The sequence below is a fragment of the Acanthaster planci genome, linkage group LG16, assembly GCF_054643075.1.
Source record: "Acanthaster planci isolate LZ-2023a linkage group LG16, COTS_SCS, whole genome shotgun sequence".
In the NCBI taxonomy this organism is placed as follows: domain Eukaryota; kingdom Metazoa; phylum Echinodermata; class Asteroidea; order Valvatida; family Acanthasteridae; genus Acanthaster; species Acanthaster planci.
The window spans coordinates 9,119,734-9,142,453 of NC_141792.1; the positions used below are offsets into that span (position 1 = coordinate 9,119,734).

Genomic DNA, 22,720 nt, shown 5'->3' on the forward strand with positions numbered 1-22,720 from the left:
TTAGTTGCAGAACTGATCTGAAATTTCAGACAGGGCACACCCAAATCAGATGCTTCATCTCAGTTGGTGTTTTCCCCTTTGCCCTTCTTTCGGTTTTCTATCTCTTTTTGTCAAAAAAATTACCATTTTAACCTTACATAATTCCATCGTAATGCATTTTATAGAAGTCGATAGAATTATCATTGTATGCGCGATATTCTCAGCTCTGAGTTCGTAAAATATCTGAGGTTATAATGCCAACACAGACCAGATACACATTTCCACTGATTTGTTGACATTTGTCGATAAGTCCAGATGTTTACTGAACAGGAAGATACTCCCTTCGCCGGAAAATGATCCCCAGCAAGCAGTAGGCCTTATTTAGCCACTCCGTTGCATTAAAACTGGGACATGTTTGATCGCCACGCAGCACACCACTCGGCTGTATATATGTATATATTTTAATATATGTCCACAATGTAATTACCAGGCCTGGCCTGGACAGCTTCGACATGTCAAAGCAGGACTTACGCTCAGTGCAAACTGATAGACTCGTGGGCGTTTCTGGTAGAAGTGCCACAAACCATCCGACCTAACAGGTCTCAATCATCCCATTTTTTACGTTTAATTTTTGACACAAAAGCGTCGAGATAAGCTTTGATGGCGTGAGTTCTCTCTCTTGACCCCGAAACATAATATCCAAAGGTTTGTTATCCCAATGCATTTAAAACAGCATGCAAAGTACGTAACTTGATCTTATCAATTCGTTTCTATTCAGAAAAGACACGTTATGAATTAAACTTTACTGTTATAAATAGAGAATAATTAACACCATACGATGCAAAATCGACGTACAGATTTATCTGTCACTTCCAGAGGATTCTAAATCAACAGTATGGATGCCACTGTGTATGTTAACAGGTCTATACAGAGTGTAACAACAACAACAACAACAACAACAACAACAACAACAACGACGACGACAACAACAACAACAACAACAACAACAAACAACAACAACAAACAACGACAACAACAAACAACAACGACAACAACAACAAACATGCTATTTATTACTCCCCACGTGTTCCTGCGAACAGATAGAGGTTGGACCAAGGAGTAAATGCCGTTGGTACCTTTACCTACAGCGGACGAACTTACACGCGTTCATACAAAATCGGACGTTGTTCATGCGTGCTCTACCGTGCGCCATGTTGTGCGTACCTTAGTGCGTACGCAATACGTTAGCCAATGGGGCATAAGCCGTTGCTTGTTAGTATTAGGGATCTCCCGTTCTCCGTTCTTGCTCAGCATTCATATTGTTCCATTAGCTCCATTGCAATTTCCGATGTCGACATGTATTCCTCTATCGTTTCAGCTGTCATGATTTTGATTTTTGATGATCCGAGATCATTTTGACACTAATTATATGAAAATTGGGCATGCTTTTCTTCCGAGATTCACTATCAACGCGTACTGGCAGATTGAAATGAAACTTCATGGAAGTAGAAAACGAAATGAAACACCCGGAATCAGGGTTGAGACCTTCGACTCTGAGAAGATCAAAGAAACCCAGAATCTCTTTACGGCATTCGACCATAATTATAAGACACAGGAACGTGCCTGATTTGAAAAATCCGCATATCATAAGCAGGTTACTACGTCAATTTTTTTAATTTATTTTTTTCAAGCTACTGGCCGATCTCTGCGAATGGCCGAGCAGTAATCTGATGCATGATGTACGACATTGACAAAATATAATGATTATCCCGGGTCAATTGTGACTCGTCCATGTATGCGAGAGTGTGCAATTTGCAGAAACATTGGTTGATTTTTGTCTGCGATAGCAGAGGCAGAAGCAGACAGCTGGAGGCAAGATTGAGTCAGCGGTCATCTCAAATCACGATGAATTGTTTCCACTGGAGTGCAGGAGTACCTAAAGGAGAAAAGAAATGTCTTCAGAAAAAAAGACTTATGGTAGAACTTATGTTCATTTTGAACTACAGATATGGCGCATCAAATGAACTGACCCGCAATAACCACGTCCTGATGCCCCAGCTCTTACAATAACACGTTTATTTTATTCTTTAGAAGCCCTGGGCCCCTCCATACAAAAATTATAAAATTACCGAATATCACTGGAGTTGCAGACGAGAGTCATCTATGTTTTCCACCAAAGCTCAAAAGAAAATGCCTCTGTCCCCGTTGTTTCACAGTCGAACACTATACAAAATGTACCCATTTCACGCACGCCAGGCACTTGTGGCTTTGTATGTTTGTTGTACCTGCATGAGTCTGATGCGAAAGTGACAACATATGGACACCTTAATTGCATAAGGGGATATGAAAGATTTAATCTGTAGCAATTCATGGGCTTGGAGAATTATTAAGCACACATGAAATGTGCCCTCCTCATACATCTATATGTACATGGGACTTTTTACCTGTTCCATGTGACATACACAATTAAGAACAGTTGACGCGTTGCCCGCCTTCTGCTTGAAGCAACAGTATTCTTGGAATAATTTTTCTTTTACCTTGTGTGTGGGTGCACGTGTGCGTCAGTACCTGCTGCTTGTATAATGTGTAATTCAATACGAAGAAGCATTACGCAGATTTTGAAAAAAAAAAGTTCTCATCCTCGAGTCAACTTGCATGTACCAGTTACATCTCGTGCTTATACGAAATACGAATACGTACACATTATGGTTTAAAAGTCGCACGGACAGGATAAAGGCCTCAGTTGTAGAAAGGACATATAAAAAGTATACGTAACACAACTCGAGTGTAGTGTAAAACTCTGTGACTGACATTTCGTTTACATGTAGGTGCTCTGAATTTTTTTAAATCAAGGCTCACGGGAGATCATTTCAATTTGAAATTTAATTTGCGCCTCGTAGCTGAATTTGCTTTTTATAGCGAGGATGAGGCACTTGTTTATCTGCCTTGCATATCCAGTGTTTTCTTGAATTTAATAAACATGTAACATAAAGCAGATTAACGTCAAATAGGCTATACAAACCAATAGCCAACGTCGGCACGGAGTTGGCATGCCGACGTCAAGGTGCATACTGGACGCTAAACGTCGGCGCAAAGTTGGCAAGTCAACGTCAAATATTCAAACCAATAGCCAACGTCGACTGAACGTTGGCAGGCCAACGTCGAAATTTTGACCATTTACCAAGGTGAGAACAACGCTGGAAATACGAGTGCGACGGATCTGACGATTGCCGACGTCGGCCCAACGTATCAGGGCTAGGTGGGCAATTTGAATTTTATAGCACAGAACCCTTATACAACCACGAGGGACACCAGCGTGTTTGGAGATATAAATTGGAGGCAACATCTAGATGGCGAAAATGCAGCCAGCTGCTTCAGAAATCTTAAAAGAGATATGATTCATTGTCTGTCTTGATTGTAACAAGCTTTAGAAAAGTTTGTTGTGGAAATGTGTCCCCGTATAAAAAATACGTGGCGGAGAAATAATCAGCGTCATGAAAAACACGTCGGAATAACGACAGATCTGTGGCAAAAACTGTGGGGCCAACATCTCAAGACGACGTTGTAACGATGCCGGAAAACGAAGGTTGGCCCAATGTTTGCATCAAGTACGCCGGGCCTTTTTAAATCGTCAGGCCAACGTTGAAATAATCTGTTGGGTCGACGTCCAGCCAACGCACCGGCATAACGATGGTCCAATGGAGAAAAAAAATACGTCGGACCGATGTTCCTAATTAATTGTCTGCCCAACATCGATATAATTTGTCGGGTCGACGTCCAGCCAACGCGTCGGTATTACGAAGGCCCGATGGAGAAACTTACGTCGGGCAACGTTGCCTGACAACGTCACACTGACGGCTCGACGGTTGTCACGCCAACGTCGGCCGACGTTGGTCCAACGTAAGCATGCTATCTAGGTAAGATTGAATTGAAGATTGAGCTTGAATCATTCAGGACAATACCGACTGAATCCAGTCAAATGTACTTGATGGTCCCACTCAACCCCAAATTTATTTCAAGACATGCTTGTGAATTATTCTTCATGCACGGGCCCCCTTTCCGGCACCACTAAAATGTTTATGAAACCGCAGCCCTGCTCACAGTAAAGTGCCATGGGTACCGTGAAATACAGGCCAGTGTCAAATATGGAGATGCATCTATTGTGTCGTACTACGGTTCGTCTCACTGAGGTACCAAACTTTCTCCATGCCAACAGTACTTCGTGTGGGTTTCTATTAGCAGGTTTCATTTGTCTACCCCGAGAACAACAATAGCGTTAACGGCGATGGTGCCAATCCATGCATGCCAAGGACTTGACTAAGCATATAGTTGATTAAGGTGTTAACACTTGTTGGAAAATAATAAATTGTTCATTTGGGCACAGATAGAGTGGGTACTATGTGCAGACATCAGCTTTTCACAACTGCAATAAATATTTATTTCCAGAGCAGCATTGTGTTCCCATTCCGATTGTTTTCCAAAGGGTAAGTACTCACTAAGCTCATGAAAAACAAGGCCTTTCCTGCCTATCTTCTAGTTGCCAGCATACCCATCCCATGAATGATCAGGTGTATCAAATAACTACACTAACATTTTTTCGGGGTTGATATCAGGCGGTGTCCCACTCCAAGAAAGAATACTTGATTCGCTGTGACAGCACACCTTACCTCGGACCCTGTATTTGGCAGATATTTGTATATTTGGTTGAAAAAGAAAATTTGATTTTCAGTTAAACCTTTTTGTAAAGATGTGTGGACGTTGTACAATCAATTCGACAGTATCAGAGAGGCTTATTTCAACAGGGTTTACAAGGTATAGCGTCAAACACATAAATACTTTCCTATATTAGTTTCATGAAACGGTTATTTTCGAATCAAAGTGTACTAATTGTCTTTCCAGCATCCCGTAGCCAAAGTGTGATTTATTACTTATCACAGACTAATCATACTAACATTGTTACTGATTGTTAAACCTGGAATTGCCTTTGTTGTTGAAATAAGCTGTTTGTCGGATCATAGAGCAACGAAAATATATAAATCCAACATACGGGCCTTGGAGATTTTTTCTGTGAAAGCTGTTGCGTTCCCCATTATTGTCGTTTGATCACGATGGATGCATTTACATTTTATATGCTTAAAATCGATGCGAAAATTAGGTCTCTTGGCCGAAGTCATTCAACTATGTTTGGGTCTGCATATTGTCCGCATTTAACTGTATTTACATTTTAAAAATGCAATCAATCAGGAATATGTGAAATCTATCAAAAAACTTGCTAAAATTTACTATATCAACAACCTGTAATTTCTGACCATATTCCTTTTAATTCTTATATTTGCAGGTTATTATGATATGCATAATTTCATTTCAAAGTAGGTCCCTAATGATGTGTCTTAATTTCCAGTAATAAAGTTTGTTGTGATTTCGTGATTCGATATTTGTGTGATTTGATATTAGTTAGATTCATTTCAGGTATGAATACAACTGCCACTCCACCTAACACGAAGGTAGACTCTTTTAAACGTTATCTGTTAGTACATTGATGAATAATTTGTTTTTTACTATCTGTGCATGTACTATCGCAAGTGCTGGTCAGTACGTGTGATCAAATCTCTTTAGTGCTGCCTCGTGTGTCATTCATTTGAAGTGACAAAACTACTTCAAGTGTTTCTTTATTCACAATCTAAGGCAAAGATGGTGCCAGTCATAACAGGCGCTTGTTGAGTAAACTAGCACGAGACGCACAAAATAAGTAGCTCAAGTGGCCATTAATATGAGACTAATATTTGCTAGTCTGTGCTTGTAAACCCGCTGGTCGAGTAAGCTGGCACCTACCCGTGCATTGTAATGTGCCTCAAGTGATTATATTTGGGGGGGCAATGTGCTCGTAGTGAGGTGGTAGTGAACATGTGCTAACAGAGTCATCAGGCACACACGGTGCATGAAAGAAGTGTCTTGAGTGTTTTCAGGATGCGGGGGAAGATATCCGTAAGCGCACAAGTGCATGGTGTGGTGTGCATTTTTAGTGTAGAACGGTGAGGTCAGCTTAATTAAGTCTGCTCTTCAAGAAGAGTTGATTATCGGTTGTAATTGTCATTGGCAGGCAACAAAGATGTAATCTTGGTTACCTGCTCCACTGTACAAATTTAAATAAATTCATAACGATACAGAAAAAAAGTTGTTCGAATTATTACCAATTCTCCTTATGGATCTCACGGTCAACTGCTCTTACGTAAACTAAAATAACTTAAGCCTCACAAATTGGAATAAATATCAACAAGCATTGTTCGTGTATATTTTTTATTACAAATTACTTTCCAGTACCAACTCAGACATGTCTACGCTGAACTGTAACGTACATAGCTATAATATTCGCGCGTCCGCTGACCTAAACTTCATTACATCACCTCAACATAAAACGTTTACATTTAAATACAATATCAAATATTCCCGACCTAAACTATGTAACAGTTTACCGATTTCTCTCAGATGTTTGAGGTCTTTAAACACTTTCAAGCAGAAACATAAATTAACTCAGGCAATAATTCTTTTGCGTATTAGTATCTAAGGTCCCAGTTAGATGTGCCATCAATTATATGTAACCCCCTCCCGTAGCCCTGTCGTTCATTATGTTTATTTGATGTTCATTATTTTTGAATATATGTAATGTTTTTCCTGTTTGCGTTTTGTTGTTTCTTTTGTGTTGTCTTTGTTTCTTGTAATGACATGCCTGACACAAGCTTTGCTTTTAAGGTTTTGTCACACCTAGAGGCATTTTTACCTCATACATTGTTTCTACTTGTATTTTGCCACGAGGAAAGAAGTGTAATTGGATTGAATTGAAACATTGCATTGTTTGAAATGTCATCTTTGAGTCTCAAATACATCAAATGCGATTTGATTTTTCAAGGCTTGTTTGGACACTACTTTGAATACAACGCGCTGCGGACACTGAAACCACAACAGATATCATGCGTATTTTTAATACTCATTAATTGCGCCTCAAAGAGCCTATCGTGAATTACCGTTACAATGCCGAAACGCCCTTCCCCCCCCAAAAAAAAATAATAATAATAAAAATGGCTGACCTGCATGGAAGACTAAAGAAAAATACCGGTATGGAATTGTGCACGCCATTGCTGAAACAGATTTTATACCCAGGGGTGGCACATACATGGGAAGTCGGACAGATGAAGTATTGATCTGTATCGTATTCGGTTGACGTTTCGAGGATACAAGGCAAATATATGATTTATATCGGGTTTTTGATGACTGTCTATTGCACATATATACCGAGTGTGTCGCAAGGGTGTTTACTATTGTCATGCTGTTCCTCGTTTGTGCAATTCCCCTACACACGTTGGGTCCATTACTATAATGAAAATCGTCAGCGGGGTTATTAGTTGGCGCAGCGAAGCACTCGTGGGTGCTTCTGCAGTACTTGTACGCGATTCCCAGACGTGAATGGAGGGCCTGAGAGTGGCTGCCTCCGGGACCGCACTGAGAGGCTTTTTATGGCCAAATCCATGAACGAGTTTTGTGCCTCGACGAGAACATTGGGCGACGACCCAGGGCCTTACCCTGGAAAATGTCAGTTTCGAAATTGCACCAGTGGTGTTTGGAAGGGAGAATGATGTGTTGCGTTTCGTCTGTATTTTCAACTTTGCTCGTTTAACCTAAAAACAGACAAAACCAATAAAATTTACCTGATGATCAAATACTGCCTACAATGGTGACTCAAAATCCTGATCGTTGTTTATATGTTGTCTGTATTTACATTTTCATTTTGATAAGTACTAACTGGATTTAATCCAAAGATTCTTAGAACTAACCTCCCTCCTCCAAAACCCTGTATGTGATCACCTAAATGCATTAAAGTTTAAAATTTACATAGCTTATGCAGAAATCTACGATTTTCCGTCTCTTTGCTGAAAGTCTAAATAATTAATAGATTAACGTACATTTTCCGGCCACAAATCATTATGAGTAAGTCAATCTTTTGATTTTTTTTCCAGCCTTAGACGTTTTTACCCCTAAATGGAAAAGACAATGTAATTACGTGTTGTTTAGCACCATTTTAAGCGGCACGTAGTCTTTACTTACAATTTATATTAGAACTTATAATTTAACAGTACAGTGAGAACTTTGGAGGATCCCAAAACATCCATTTTTTGTGCAAATGAGACTTCTGTGCAAATGGACCCGTGTTTGTGAGAAAATTGCAAAGTTTAAAGGTTCGCCCTTCCAGGAAACACGATCTGGTACTGAGTGTCCTGTTGGTACTTATGGATTGTGCCGACCTCATGAAATATTATCGTTTATAAGTATACCAGCGATTCCTATGCCTCTAGTTCCCACTTTTTGCTCCAGCACCATCTTTATTGACCACTGGCTAAGATTACCGACAGTTGACGGTCGAAAAAGAACTACAATTTAATTCAAACTCCCAGCATTTGCCGAGCTATGTTTCCCTCATCTCCAAATGCCCTGTGTGTAATTGATTAAGAACTCTTCAAAGCCTATTGAGCAACTTTGCGTTGACGCAGGCCTATTTTTCCCTCTTACATTGCACCAATTGTCTGAGACATCACAAAACTCACCTAGAGCGAAGCTGTCGTGCGCACAAGCTTCTGCACTTGCAATTTCTCCCACACACGACCTCACATATGAGCGATCTCTCTCCCTCCCTCTGTAACTCTATTTAGTGTTAAATTGAATCACAGTTCCAGACCTACCACCCGCTTAAAAGGGCAGAATCAACTCAAACGTGTGGATATCAGTTTTGGCGGGAAAAGATCAACGGTTTTGGGCTGCCGATGTTGTCACTTACAAGGTGCTCTGTAATTATTCAGCCATCCGTAAACTGTTGACGCACTCTTCGGCCAACGGGCTGTGACACAGAGCAGCGCCAGCGATGTGATAGGCATCTGTCAGAAAAGCACGGGTCTAGGTGTAAAGTCAACCAATGGCGAAGAAAAGTACATTTCCATTAACCTTTTATCTTCATGGTCAACAAAAGGTCTCCAGGTGGAGAAAACATTTAGATTGGCGTTTGACTGATATTTGTTCAATTTACAATAATGTTGATGAAAAGATGTCTGGGGTGCACATGCTGGAGAGTATTTCATGAAATACGTCTGCATTGTTGAACATAATTGTGTTTGTATTCCCGGTTTCTTGTTGGTTGAAAAAAAATTGGTTTGTTTAAGGAATATTTTCGCTATTTCAAGTCGTTACATTTTACTTTGATATATCGCTTACTGACTAGTGTTGTTTTTGGAAGCCCTAGATGTGGCCATTCTTGTCACTTGTTATTTTCTAATTATTTCAGTTGTTAGTATTCTTTGTTATCGTCATCGGTCCGTTTGTTGTTGTTAGGCCCTATTTGTTGTTATTGGTGTTGTTGTTTGTTGTTTTTATTTTGTTTTCCCAGTGGTTTATACTGCCTTTTGTGTTTTCAATGGAATTGACTTTCTCAAAATTTCAGCTGGACAGGTCCCTGTCAATCAATTTTGCTGAAGTGACTGAAATTGTTTTGACAACGAGTGTAAACTGTGCCGTTATGCCAACCATGTACTTACTACCTAACACTACGCTTGTTTCATCCGGGAAGCCAATCAAAACGATTCCTTTTCTCATCTTTTAGTTTCACCAGGTTTGTCTAAACCGACCTGCTGGCGTCAAACGAATTTCCATAGCTGTGTTGTCTATTTCATGACACGCTCTTCATCTGTATCAGTTAGAAGAAAAAATGTAATAAAGAAAGTAGTCACCGACCCTTGGGTCTACGCTGTGTCACTTTAATGAAATTTTGATTGATAATTAACTGCGTGGCGACCGGAGTTTGTTTAAGCGGACAGTGTAACCGTTTTACTCAGAATGATGAAAAGACGCAACATGATGGCACATATGAGTTAATTGAGACAGTTTGACACAACCCTTACAAGAAATTAAATGAAAAATATCGAGCAGGCTTGGAAAGATTAGCGCAGTGAATAACTTGCCCGATGACGTACACAGATTATTCTGTCTATTATCAGCACCATTGTCGGGATGTGTAGCATTCAGAAAACACTTGCCTTTCGCAAGTTCTCTGTTCCCAGGAGGAATTAGCTGTCCGTTTCCTGTAGCATTTCACTTTTCAGAATTTTATGTCTTTGAAATCACATGGGTCAATAACAAACCACCTAAAAACGAATTGGATAATAAAATAATGAACCACATTACAAACTACTGAAGGAGCTTAAATGATTTTATTATAAAACTGATGCACGTTGAGAAGTATGCTCTATACCAATTTTAAAGGATTGCTGAATATCAGCATGAGATTTTAAATGTAAATAATGTTTTAAAAATGTAAAACTTGTGGTTTGATTAATGCTGAAACTTATTTTTCTAACATCTAAGAACAAACTTTTCAGTTGTCAGGTAGAAATTGAACAAAAATGTATAAAAAGAAAAAGAAATTGCGAGAAGCATTCTGTAGAATAGCTGGAACAATTTTCACTACAGATAGTTTGTATCTGCATCGCTTTTTCCCTCAATAGACAGCTTGCGCTTTTTAATTAATTTCGCCAAGATATTGTTTGGCAGCTCGTGGTAGACTTTGCTCCCAGTTCGTACTTTCAGCAAGATGTAAGGAGATAGCAGCAAGACGGCAGAAGTGTGACGTGGAAAAAAGAAAGGGAAGAAATACACAGCATTCTGCTGTCACCTGAACGGAAATGAGCCGTAAAAAATACTGGATACCTGAGTGCATATACATGTGACAAGCTGAAGCCGCAGTCGGCAGTGCAACTGACGACAGTTGACATAGGTACACAAACATGTGTCATGTTATACTTAATTGTCACAAAAAATGTTGTCTTCCATATAACAACCCATTAAAATAATACAAAAATACTGAAATAGCCCCATGGTCACACCCTGCAATGCACATGGGGACCTAAGATATTTTTTGTTATTATGTACTTTGGAATTTTAAACTTGTCTCTTGTCATAAAATTTCATCACTAGTAATTTTATTTTACTAGTATTTTAACAAATTATAGTGCTATGGCAGGGTCTTATAGTTCAAACGTAGTGGTTGCATGTAGATTTTGAATTCTTCGTAGGTGTTATTTATATCAGAGTATACAATCAAGCGTGCAATGACGACATATCAAGTGCATCCAGTACTTTTAAGCTCTCGACACGAAAGGATGGAAAAGGTTTAAAAGGCCGGTCCAAACTTAAGGTCAATGAGAAAGAAAGCCAGAAGTGAACAGCATCAGTCCCGAGAGTCGAAATGTGTTCAACGCGAATATTTGTTTGACGTCATTGAATCGCGTTCGTGTTTGCATTCGTGTAAAGGCCGTTGTCATTCAATGCATAGAAACGAGCACTTTTTCGACAATAATGATTGTCGAAATACTAAGCGAAACGGCTTCTCATCTTTGCAGACTGAATAGTCCATCCAATTAAAATTTTACCTCTGGTAGGTAATCTTGGTTCTTTCCTGTCTTACATAGTGGACAGTGGAATCATCACACATTCGAATTTGACAGGTTGCTAACCCACCGACATGTACATGGTAAGAACGCCTTTGTACCCATGCAGCCAGAGGGCTTGGCATCGCCGACTGAGATGCATGGCCTATACTGCACGTCCATTTCTTCATTTTCTGTTTATAATTTATGCCTTTAAGGCTTCACAGTGTAAGGATTCCAGCTATTAGTTAATCGTGTTTAAATCAGCTTTCGAGCGGTTTTCATTCAGTTACAAATCCCGTTGAATTTGGCTTTGCTTTTCCCCAAATTACTCTGTGTCTGTTCCTGTGCAGTAAAAATGTTTTAATCCTTAAGGAGCCCATGAACATGTGCGTATAAATTTCACAAAAGTCACGTATGCAATTTTTCATTCATGTCTGTGCATTAGCATGACCTGAAGACCTCTGTCATCATTGTTTCCTATGGGCGACCAACGTTTGCAGAAATATCATCCTTGTTTGGTTTTAAAAAAATACATAACCATGTCCAATTATTGCATCGTCATTAAGTATAAACTGTGGTGTTATCATTTGGGATTCTGATGACTGCCTGAGATGCTTAAGCATTTAGTTATTCACTTACTTGTGCATTTACTTAACGGCCAACCGTAGTTTTACCAGCCAATGGTATTTAAGCAAAATTTTTGGCAAGTTTATTCATCATAATCGATCCGCCCCAAGGATATGCCTAAAACTGTATCAGATGTATCTTGTTTACATTTGAGCAAACTTAGAGATATGAGTTTAATTTCGCTTTAAAAAAATAATAGTAGCACATGACAGCCATCTTTCCTGTAACTGCTTTTCAGAGGGATAACACAACGGGTCTACTCATTTGTATCTTTGTGGAACAAATGGCTGCCGTGCACAACCTCTATACGTTTGCGCATAGGCATTTGCATTGATATTGAAAGAGTACAAAAAAGAATTCACTACAATTAAGTTGAGCCCTAAACCACTACGTTTTATGCGGAAGTCTAGCAACTCTGCCTGAACCAACAAGCTCTGTCTGAAAGACACGTTTCTGCCACGTGTAGCCCGAAAAATCGATCTGATTCAATTAAGCCATCAGATTGTTTTGTACCATGTATCTTTTTCCAGGACTTACTTCCCTTGGGCGAAGATAACAATTGAACTTAAGAGCCAACAAGACATTAAACCAGGTCAACGACCAGAGGAAAATAGGCCAAAGACAAGAGAGAGAAGAATTGTTTAGCCTTTTTCCTCAACTCAGATTTTCCCATCACCCATTATCTCTTTTGAGGCCACTGGACCTATTTTGCACTATTTGTTACGTCGCGAATGACATGTTATAATGCGTGTGGAAGAGGTTTGTGCTTAATCACAAGGCTTAAAAGGCAAACAAAGGTGAATGTATTCACAACCCTTGATAAAAACTTGCCAGCTCGTTATACTTGCATAACGTGCGCAGAACAAGATGTGCTGTCATTTCTCTATACAATATTAAGCAAATTCGTCCATATTCTGGGTCTGTTTGAATATTAGCTACTTTTCATATGCTACTGAAATATATTCTGCACCTGACATTGGTTGGTCGCTTCTTTACTACTTTACTATTACATTCTGCAAAACAAATGGCCCCATACTGCTTGCAAAACTTGACCAAAAAAATACCAGTTGCGCCTACTACATGTGGCCAAATTGTTAAACTCACATGTCCCGTTTTCTCAAACCTTAAAATGGATCAATTAACCAACTACAGCATATTCTTGTATTTCCTCTCGAGTTGCGTGACAAGAAAAAAAGCAACTGCCCGGGAACAGGTTACAAATTAACACCTTTAAATCACTCAACAATGCAACTGTTTTCGTTCCCTGCTCATAGTGAATGGCTTTTCCCCTTGGACCAAAGACTTACGTTCAGGTTGGTGAGACACATAGCGGTAGACACAGCAGGTACCGAGACATCTATTAACAATATACAGTCTTGATTTAGCTCTTGGAGGTCGTCAGATTGCTTGGAATGCGTTTACACGGCTCTTATATGGCGCAAAAGATACAAAAAATGAGACTGCACCTCTCTCACTCCTATTTGCTACACGTATCTCGTTGCTAAAATATGAAAGCTTTTTTGTTGTTATCTTAAGCAAGGCACACTCTATCCTAAAAGCAAGACTGTCTCTGATCATTGAGACACCTAACCAGCATAGGCGGCCAACACACCCGCCACTAATATGCCATCGCTGTTTGTGCATATAACTCAATTTTGTCCTGAGCTTGTCTCATCAAAAACACAGATATCTCAAAATAAAAGAAAGATAAGAGTGCTTACGCAGCAAAACACGTAGACAAAATTAGGACTAGCAAATTCCATAGGGCAGTAGGCTTAATCCCTTTCTCTTCTTGAACATATGGCAATTACTGTGTCACTTCAGTATAAATTGCAACGTTTTGCACACTGGTTGGTTATTGTCCGCTTGAAAATATACTTCTTTCCTTCCGAGAGCACCTGAGCCCATTTTAAATTTCGGCTTTTTTGGACCTTACATATTTCATGTTTGTGTGAAGTATCATAGGCCCTATGCATGCGCTCGGCAAATAGTTATACACCCAGCACGGGCTCCAAACGCGTGCACGCGAGAGCATGTGTTTAGACCTGCTTTTAAAACAGATTCTCCAGCTTTCTTTTCTATACATGAATAAGCGGATTGATCCTAAACCATATCCTTATCTTCTCACTTTACCTGCTCGTTTTGTTAGGCCGGTAACAAATGCATAACGTGCAACCAAAATGCTGACGTCTGACTCTCACAGAAGCCTTTTTTTACTTATTGTAGCCTGGGGAGCAAGATGTCTTTAAAGATATTTTTAGCAGTTGCCCCCAAATTCTTTGAAATGAAGTCTTTTCAAGCATGAAAAGGAGTTGAATCGTCAGTGGTGTATCCAGCAGGGAGGGGGGACTTACTGAGTAAAGCCTATTTCATACGTGAGTAGGAAAGAAAGTAATCGGTATATTTATTTATCAAATATTAGCACCAAAACCCCGAGAAGACAACACCAGCAAACAAAGGCAAGGGTGTCGGGACCGCAAGTAACATCATGTTGAATGACTCTGAAGCAGCATTCGCTTTTGAATTTGGCCCTGGCACCAAAAGCTGGATATGCCGCTGCGCATTGAATTTATACTCAGTACATGCGTTCGGCACGTGTATGGAGACTGAATGGCACATGCAGTGACGGACATCTTTACCAAACAACTTCTGTGTTTTGGGGTTTTCCCTGTACCATTCTAAACATCGTGAGTATCCAGGGTCACTCACCCGAGTCGACCAGCGAGCAGTCCCGCCAACGCCGGTAACACTCCTATATTCTGCCTATAATATTGTTGTAAATGATGTCGTTGTGGACCGGAGCGTGCTAAATGACCGAAACAGCACAGCTTGGTTGGGGGGAAGACATGGCGACCGGTGAAAGCCGTGGGTAAATCCTGGTTTGCAGGGGGGGGGGGCGTGAAGGCCTCGGCCCCGGTGTTTGTTCCGCTGTTCTTCGCCAGTATTGACACTGCAGTGAGATTGCGCATTGACAAATTAGGTTTTGTTACATCGATTCACGCATGCAGTTTTGGTTTTCTACGGAAGCAATTGGGCAACATCTTGGGGAGAAAAAGAGGTAGAAAAACAAGAGAGATGAGTAAATGGAGAAGACAGGAAGATCCCATGGTTCACATTTGTTGACGTAGCAAAAGGTGTTTTTTATGGTGGGGTGGCTATGCTTTTCGTGGTAACACTATTTTCAATAGAAAAAGAAAGAGAGAAGACAGAACAAACTTTGTTGTCATTTAACAAACATCAATCAGTTAAATGATCGAATTTTCGCGCACAGTCACGTATAACCGGTTCTGCACGAAGGTCAGGCCGACCAGCCAGCAAGACTGCCGAACCGAGCAATTAACCAGCGTGTCAGCCAACTGGAAAGTCGGTAAATCGGCCCTTTAGCAGCTCTCCAGCTAACCGTCTCCATCTCCACCCCAAGAGACAACTCATGCACTAGACTCATTGGCGTCATGCTCTTGGGGGGAAAAGAAAAAGGGGAAGGGAAAGAAAAGGAAACTACATTGTCTAGGAAAGGATACGAGAATTGTAACAAGATTTTTCTCGCAATTGTCCCTACTTCACTTCTTCATGGAATGTCAGCATGCCTTGGCTCCTTCCGCATAAGTTGAACATTAACCACTTGTCTGTAGACGCTCCTGAGTAGAGTGAATTCTATTCGTCATTGTGTTTATGCCAACCATTCTTCTGAGTGTTCCAAAAAGTTAGCGGCTACCATTGCTTTCGGCATGGGTGACGGTCTCGAGTGAAGTAGCAAGCGAGCCACTCCAGAAGCTTTATTCGGTCAACTTGCAGAAATTCGTGACCAGTTCACGGTCCTCGTCCATTAAGGAGGCCTTTTAACAAATGACACACTCCTGCCATTTTCCTGCTTTGAGAAGGAAAAGGACGCGTCCAGCCTCCACCAACTCTTTTTCTTTCAAGTACATGCCTTTTTTGCTCTTTTAATTACACGCACGTCATTAAGTAGGGAAAGTAAGGAGTTTTAAGTTAAAAAAGTGTCAAATTTACAGAGCCTTTTGTTATGTGTGGGCCTAGAACGTCCAGTTTATAACCATGGTTGGCAGAAATTTAAAGCTTAGTCTAGCACGTGAGTTCGGGAAGAGCACATCCACTGTGGAGGGCGTGGCCTTCCGCACCCGTAGATTTGGAAAGAACATGAAGATATACAGTATCTACAGTTTTACTAAAGTGAAGCAATTGCCTTTACTCTCGTTTTTCAGTCTCAGCCTCTGGTTTTCTGTTCTTTACGTACCACTCACTTTACCACTCACTTTTTCTAACTGGTTTGCCTACAATCTCAGCGGCTGTGAAAAGGTAATCATTTTAATTGTTAACAATGTCTAAGACATATGTTATCAATTTTAGTATTGAAAGCATTGTCATCTTCTGGTTAATCTTTGCAGTCCGTCTACGCTATAATACCACAAGGATATTAGCAAAGGCATTTTGACTTACCTGTCACTCCACGAAACACTGAAAAACCATGAACACTATGCTGACATCAACATTACCAGCTACCCAAGGTGCTCTACACTGAAAGAGACGCTTTCTATAGCACTCGTTGGGAGCGTTTAATGACTACAAACGCATGAAGCATTTTTCCCCTTATTTTGTACGACAGGCTCCAAATCAAGTTCAAAGATCAAGTTAGGCATGGTTGGTGTTAGGCTTTTCTTTCAACTGCAAATATTTGTCTTCAATATGCAACACTTTCAAGCACTGATGAGTTCGTTCCACAGAAAACCAACTGACTCCTGAAGCATGCCCAACTAAAAGGGTAAGGCCCTACGTCACATAGTCAGTACGAATTTTAACCAATATAGTGTACATTATTCCGGTAAAGGCAGCTCATGCAATCCCCCAAAACTTATGAAATGTGTCAGAGGATACGGTATCTGATGTGCACATATTTGTTGGACTTAAATGCGGTCGGTTTCAAGTGCTCATAGTAATAACATTAGTTTTATATGACGTGCCAGCCAATTTACATTGTAATTGCACATCCATGCAACCTCGGTCGCAGGGATTTTTTTTAAAGAGGCAAACTTGTAGTTATGGCTGTTTTATCTCTCCCTTCCATTTAATGTCTTAATCCAATATCATCCGGAGAAAAGCATGGTTGGAATTGATTTCTTAACGCATCACGCCCTAGGACCCAGGTAAACATCTCGAATTCGCTCTTGACTCCCGCACTTCGATCGGTGTACTTAACACCGCCTACGAAAATAATCACAGACAAATTGAAGGTGGCGGGGGAAATTACCGGCTGAAACGGAGCTGTAAACTTTTTGAAAGGCGCGCAGTCCCGTTTAGCCCAGGGCACAGCTCTAACGGCCCGGGAAGCGTGCAGGGTTTCATATTTTTTTTATTGGGAGTAGAAATGCGATATGATGGCGCGGATATGACATACACCGTCCAGTGCCACCCAAAACCTGTGACTTTATTGCAAGGAAATGTGCCTGCTGCCTCCACTGGACACAAAAGAAACCGCAACGAAGAAGAGGGAGGTAAAAAAGCCCCTCACCAACAAACCCTTTTCATTGGACTCTACACAGCCATCGCAGCATAATGTGTTTTGGTACATCGTATATTTTCGGTAGGTGCCTGAACTCTCTCATTCACAACTCTGAATGGGTAGAGGGGTCGCATTTCATGGGCAGTGGCAGTTCGACCAAAGGGAAGGGTTAGCTTGCTGCTTCAGAGTCCCCACCGGATTTCCTGTTGAAGGGAAGGGCAGAGCACAGAAACCAGTGTGAAATACTGAAGCTTCGAAAAGTGGCGGCTAGAGCAAAATGTGATTTATATAGTTATCCCCTTGAGGGATGTTTTGCCAAATACCAAAAACACTCAATCTATAGGCTTTACCGGTAAAGCTGGGGGTGGATATGGATGCATGAGTCTGAGTATCTGCCACCAGACATGCAATAAGGCTAAGCTTGTTTGTGAACAATCCAGCAACCAGCGGACTGAAGCGCACTTTTACCCTCTAGTTAACCGGCGTAAGGCTTCGTGCTTAAGTAATACCCCGGGACGTTGCTTTGGTTTACAGCCGGAGGCTCAGCTACTACTGGTACCCGTCGAAATCCTCAGGGATTTTGTCTTAAATTAATTATCTCGTCGGCAACACGTATTCCTGGCATCTCCAAGAGCAGATGGCGGTGATTAAATCCGCACATCAGCACCGAGCAGTCGATGAAAATAAACCTTGCCGAGGCTCCAACATTTTAGAGTTGTTGAAAATTAATAAAATGTTTATCTGGTCGAGCTTCCCCCAGCGCCAAATTCCTAAATAGATAGCCTGGCCGAGGATGGGCCAGAGATTTTAATTTAGTGACAGTTTCGGCTCATTTGAAATATTATTGGTCTCTGAATACTCTGAAGTATGTACTCTTGAGCAAACCGACGCATGAAAGTGTGCGTAGGTGATTTAGGTACGCAGTATTAGCAATGACAATTGTATAGCAAACAACTCAGGGAACAGTTAACTGACAAATTAGGGCACAACTCAAGCAAAAAAAAAACAAGAATGAAAAAAAGCCACTCACGTTTATACGAGGGGAGGAAAAGAACATTGGCAAAACAATTCATTGCTGTAAGAGTCCAAGTCTTTAAAATTGACCCTTTCTTTTCTTTATATTAATCAATGATTGTTTAATCGATGAAACAAAATTAACACTGAGATTCGATTTATTAAGTGAGCCATAAACAGCATGTCTGCTGTAAGCTGACGCCAGTCAGAAATTGGATTGTTTGGTCAAAAACATACAAAACTTTTCAAGTTTTCGAGCAAACCAAAATAATATCTGATACACAAGCTTGTAGTAAAAAGACACTTATTAGAAATAATTTTATCGCGCCGTAAAAGACATGAAGGTTTTAGAAATATTTCAGAGATTAACACAGAATACGACAGATTTGATGACACTAAATGGCATTAACAATGCACGCAGAGAAAACAATTCTTCAATCACACTGCACATTTCCATGGATATTACATAAGTGCGAAATCAGTTTCCGTATGGGGTGTATGAAGTAGAATATTTCCTCTGACAACTTAAGGATAAACTTGAACGCAGGCGTACAATGTTTATCGTTGGTATAAGGTTGTATAAAGGATAGACACGGTAAAGACACTGGAAATGTTTCAATTCTCTACAATGACAGAAAATTTGTAATTAGAATAAGTTGGTCAGAATCCTGTGTGCAGTCAACATATTCCTTTCAGCAATCTCTACTGATAGTTAATTACCAAAAAGGAAGGCCCACGAGTTATCAGCAAGAAATCTACTGGCGTCGTTGAGATATCGTGTACACTTGATGTTAGTATTAGTTTCAAAACATATTGCACATGTGTGGTACTGAATTTAAATGAATGTAGTAACATAATTTCAAATTCGTATCATCTCTACAAAATATTATCTCGATTTACATTGAATTGAAAGACTAAGGATGCTTGACTCGTGAAAGAACATTGCAGCAGCATCTGTACCCTGTCGCTGCAACATTAGTTTTCCAACTCTCCACTAAGAGGACGGTTGATTAACCGCTTAATGAAACAAAATCCCGAAGCATGTGGACATATGCGCACTTCCAGCTCACACAGGGGCCACTTTTGACCTACACGTGCAATTTCCAGCAGCATTTTCCGAGTCACGTCCAACCTCGCAACCATCCCAGCTGGAAAGGGTCCCAATGTTAGCAGGGTAACTCGTTGCACGCACCAGTCACTTCTATTTGCGAGCTATCATCACTCCCGACTCTTTTACGCTCGTGTCAGGATACCCCCCCCCACCGCTGCAACCTGTCTATCAATCAGTCAGTCGGCCGTTCTATTGGCTGCCAGGCGCTCACTGCTCTATTCGCTAATGCCCATGATAGCGCCTCGGGACGCCCTCTTCCGTCTAGCACGCACCCCGTCGTTGCTGTATAAAGACGTACGGTAGCTCAAACGGCCCCATCACACTGAATACGTCGCTACTCCACTCAGCTTGCACAGCGGGAAATGGCAGTGACCATGGGGTGCAACGCCACGGAGGAAGCTTCTGGTTGCCAACGCATTGCCCTGGCCAACGAATCAGGGTACGAATTCAACCTATCGTACGGGCCAACACTGCTGTCCAACTACTCCGGATGGTCAGATTCTTTCGAAACGAACGCAGTGGAAAACCTGATCAACTTCATCCTGTGGTTACTGTTGGCACTGACAGTATTTGGCAATGTCTTAGTCATTGTTGTCATCACAAGGGACAAGGAGCTTCTCCTGAAGCCCGCCAATATTTTCATTTTGAACCTGTCCGCCTGCGACCTGCTTGTGGGGCTCGTCTCCATGATGTTCCAGAACATTTGGCGGCTAAGGGGTCAGTGGATCTTTGGCGAGATCATGTGCAAGGCTTGGTTCATCATCGACTTCTCGTCCACCACCCAGTCGGCCTTTGCCATCGCACTGATCAGCTTTGATCGCTTCATGCTGGTCTCCACGGGTCTGAAGTACAAACAGTACATCACCATTCCCATCACCTGTGTCCTTATTGTTGTGACGTGGCTGTGCGCCTTGACTATCAACGCGGTGCCCATCCTGCTGTCGGATGGACTCTTCATCCGCTGGGTAGAATATAACTACGACTGTGACCTGGCCGTCATGTACGAGTTTCCCTACCACCTTGCCACGTCGATACTGTCCTTTATCGCACCGGGAATACTGGTTGTGTTTTTCAATCTCACTGTGTACAACAACATCCGCCAGAGGTCCAGACGGTTCCACAGTACTCGTTCCAGGACTTTTAATAGTAGCAAGCGCGGTAGCCAGGGACGCAGTACGAGTGACTATAGGAAACATCGCAAAGCAGCTGTCACCCTTGCTTTGATTGTTGGCGTGTTTCTAGTGTGTTGGGTGCCGTACTGGATTCAGCAACTGGTTTTGCTGTCCTACTTGACGCAGGACAACCCCGTGTTGGCGACTGATGCCTTGGCGTACTTGCTCTGGTCCAACAGTGCCGTTAATCCAGTGCTCTACGCTGTCACCAACCCGCGTATTCGCTCGGGGATGCTCCACGTTCTACGTAAGCCCTTGCCGAGAAGGTTTGCCCGACGTGCCCGACAGCAGCGAACCACGGAATACAACCTAGGGGAGACGAACATGACCAAGATTACCCGGCAAGATGGTGATTAAGGAAAGCTGAAGCAAGCTGCCGCCGGCCCTCCAGACGAGGTCATCCCGCACCTACAGGATCGCCAGACCCCCTTGCCCGGCGGTGGTTCACGTTAATGCGTTTCGGTTGAGGACCAGCACACGTCTCCAAAGAGCAAATTGAGCTGCACAGGTAGAGTGTCAAAGGAACCTGTTTATGTAAGGGTGCAGAGACGGGGAGAGGTATGTCTTTTCTTAAAAGAAGGCATGCATGGGTGCCTTGAAAAAGAATGAAATAATTGTCACTTTCCCTTTCCTCACATTCTCAACCCTCTTTGACCACCCGTCGAATCAGGGCCCACATCACCAACCTGATACTCCTGAAAAAAACTGCATAAGCTCGTTATCTGACTAAACCCAGATGTTTTTACTACAATATCATGCTTGTGGGTGTGTTAGCATATTTAATTCAATTTAATTCAAAGATTTCTTTTGGTCTTAGTATGTGTATATGTGTGTATATGTACACAAAGCGTCAGTTACACTTTTCCCTTGCATCTTTGAAAGGGGGAATATTGGTGACTGTCTTCTTAAGACTTAGTTTCTTCGTTCCTGTACTTGTGCTTTAGATTTCGACAAACCTCTCGAATACACAGTCAAAGCGTCAGGTCAACGCATGCATCAATACACACTGTTGAAAAAGAGTATTTTCCACTTAGTGCAGACACAGTACAGATAAGCATACCGTCGAGTGGCAATGCAGTACCACCCACCGCTGTGGCATACACGGTGATGATACAACCTTTCCTCTGCTCAGTTCCTCGATTGTTAATAACAAAAAAGCCTATGCCATCTAAAGCTACACGAGTGAAGCTGCCTACACCGGCGGTGTCAGTAGAAAGTTATATTTTCATTTGCTTTTAAGTAGCCCCAAAGGAAGTGGTTATTGTGCATCATGTGATATAAGGCTGCAATGAATATCACTATATGTAATAAGCTGATTAACCTAGCGTAGAGCAGATTTGATACACTCGGGATCCAATTTTTCCTAATTACGTAATTAAAAAACATTTTCGGAAGGGCAAACAAGGTTGCAAGAAGCCTCGTTTGTGTTAATATGAGACCTATTTTTATTCATTTTCAGTCTTTCAGAGGGTTTGTTTCTTTCAAATATTACATTGTTATTTTTGTTTTCGATCAAGAAAAACCTGGCAAATCTTATTTAAAGCCATATATGGCTTCTCCCACTGTATACGCCGATTTCAACCCACATGTAAGACAGAAGACGTGGGCTTCATTAATTTGATGCAGCTCCAATGTCCGACTCACTACACTTCAATATGGAACTCCCTTAAAAGCGAAATGTAAGGTTAAATTTGAATTTTACAGATAAGAAACGTAAAAAGAAAATGAACCTGCGATAATATCTGAACCCTGAAATCTCAGCGTCCAGCATTCGAGATATACAGTAGTCGACAGGGGAGAAATCAGTTCTTGTTCACATAGATAGGGTTAC

The 22,720-nt window shown here is 41.3% G+C and overlaps 1 protein-coding gene and 1 long non-coding RNA gene across 2 annotated transcripts in view; one reads left to right on the plus strand and one right to left on the minus strand.

The window, feature by feature from the left end:
• LOC147796473 (uncharacterized) overlaps positions 1-16,969 on the minus strand; it is a 33,267-nt gene extending 16,298 nt beyond the window's left edge. The window contains exons 1-2 of the long non-coding RNA XR_015427970.1: positions 16,533-16,969; positions 14,784-15,024 (exon numbers count right to left, since the gene is read on the minus strand). This is a non-coding gene — a long non-coding RNA (uncharacterized LOC147796473). The remainder of the gene's footprint in view (positions 1-14,783; positions 15,025-16,532) is intronic.
• Positions 16,970-19,882: 2,913 nt separating this feature from the next.
• Positions 19,883-21,246, plus strand: LOC110982643 (trace amine-associated receptor 1-like). The gene has a single exon (XM_022241212.2). It carries the CDS (start codon positions 20,080-20,082, stop codon positions 21,244-21,246), a length of 1,167 nt encoding a protein of 388 aa, XP_022096904.1. The 5' UTR covers positions 19,883-20,079.
• The last annotated feature ends 1,474 nt before the right edge of the window (positions 21,247-22,720 follow it).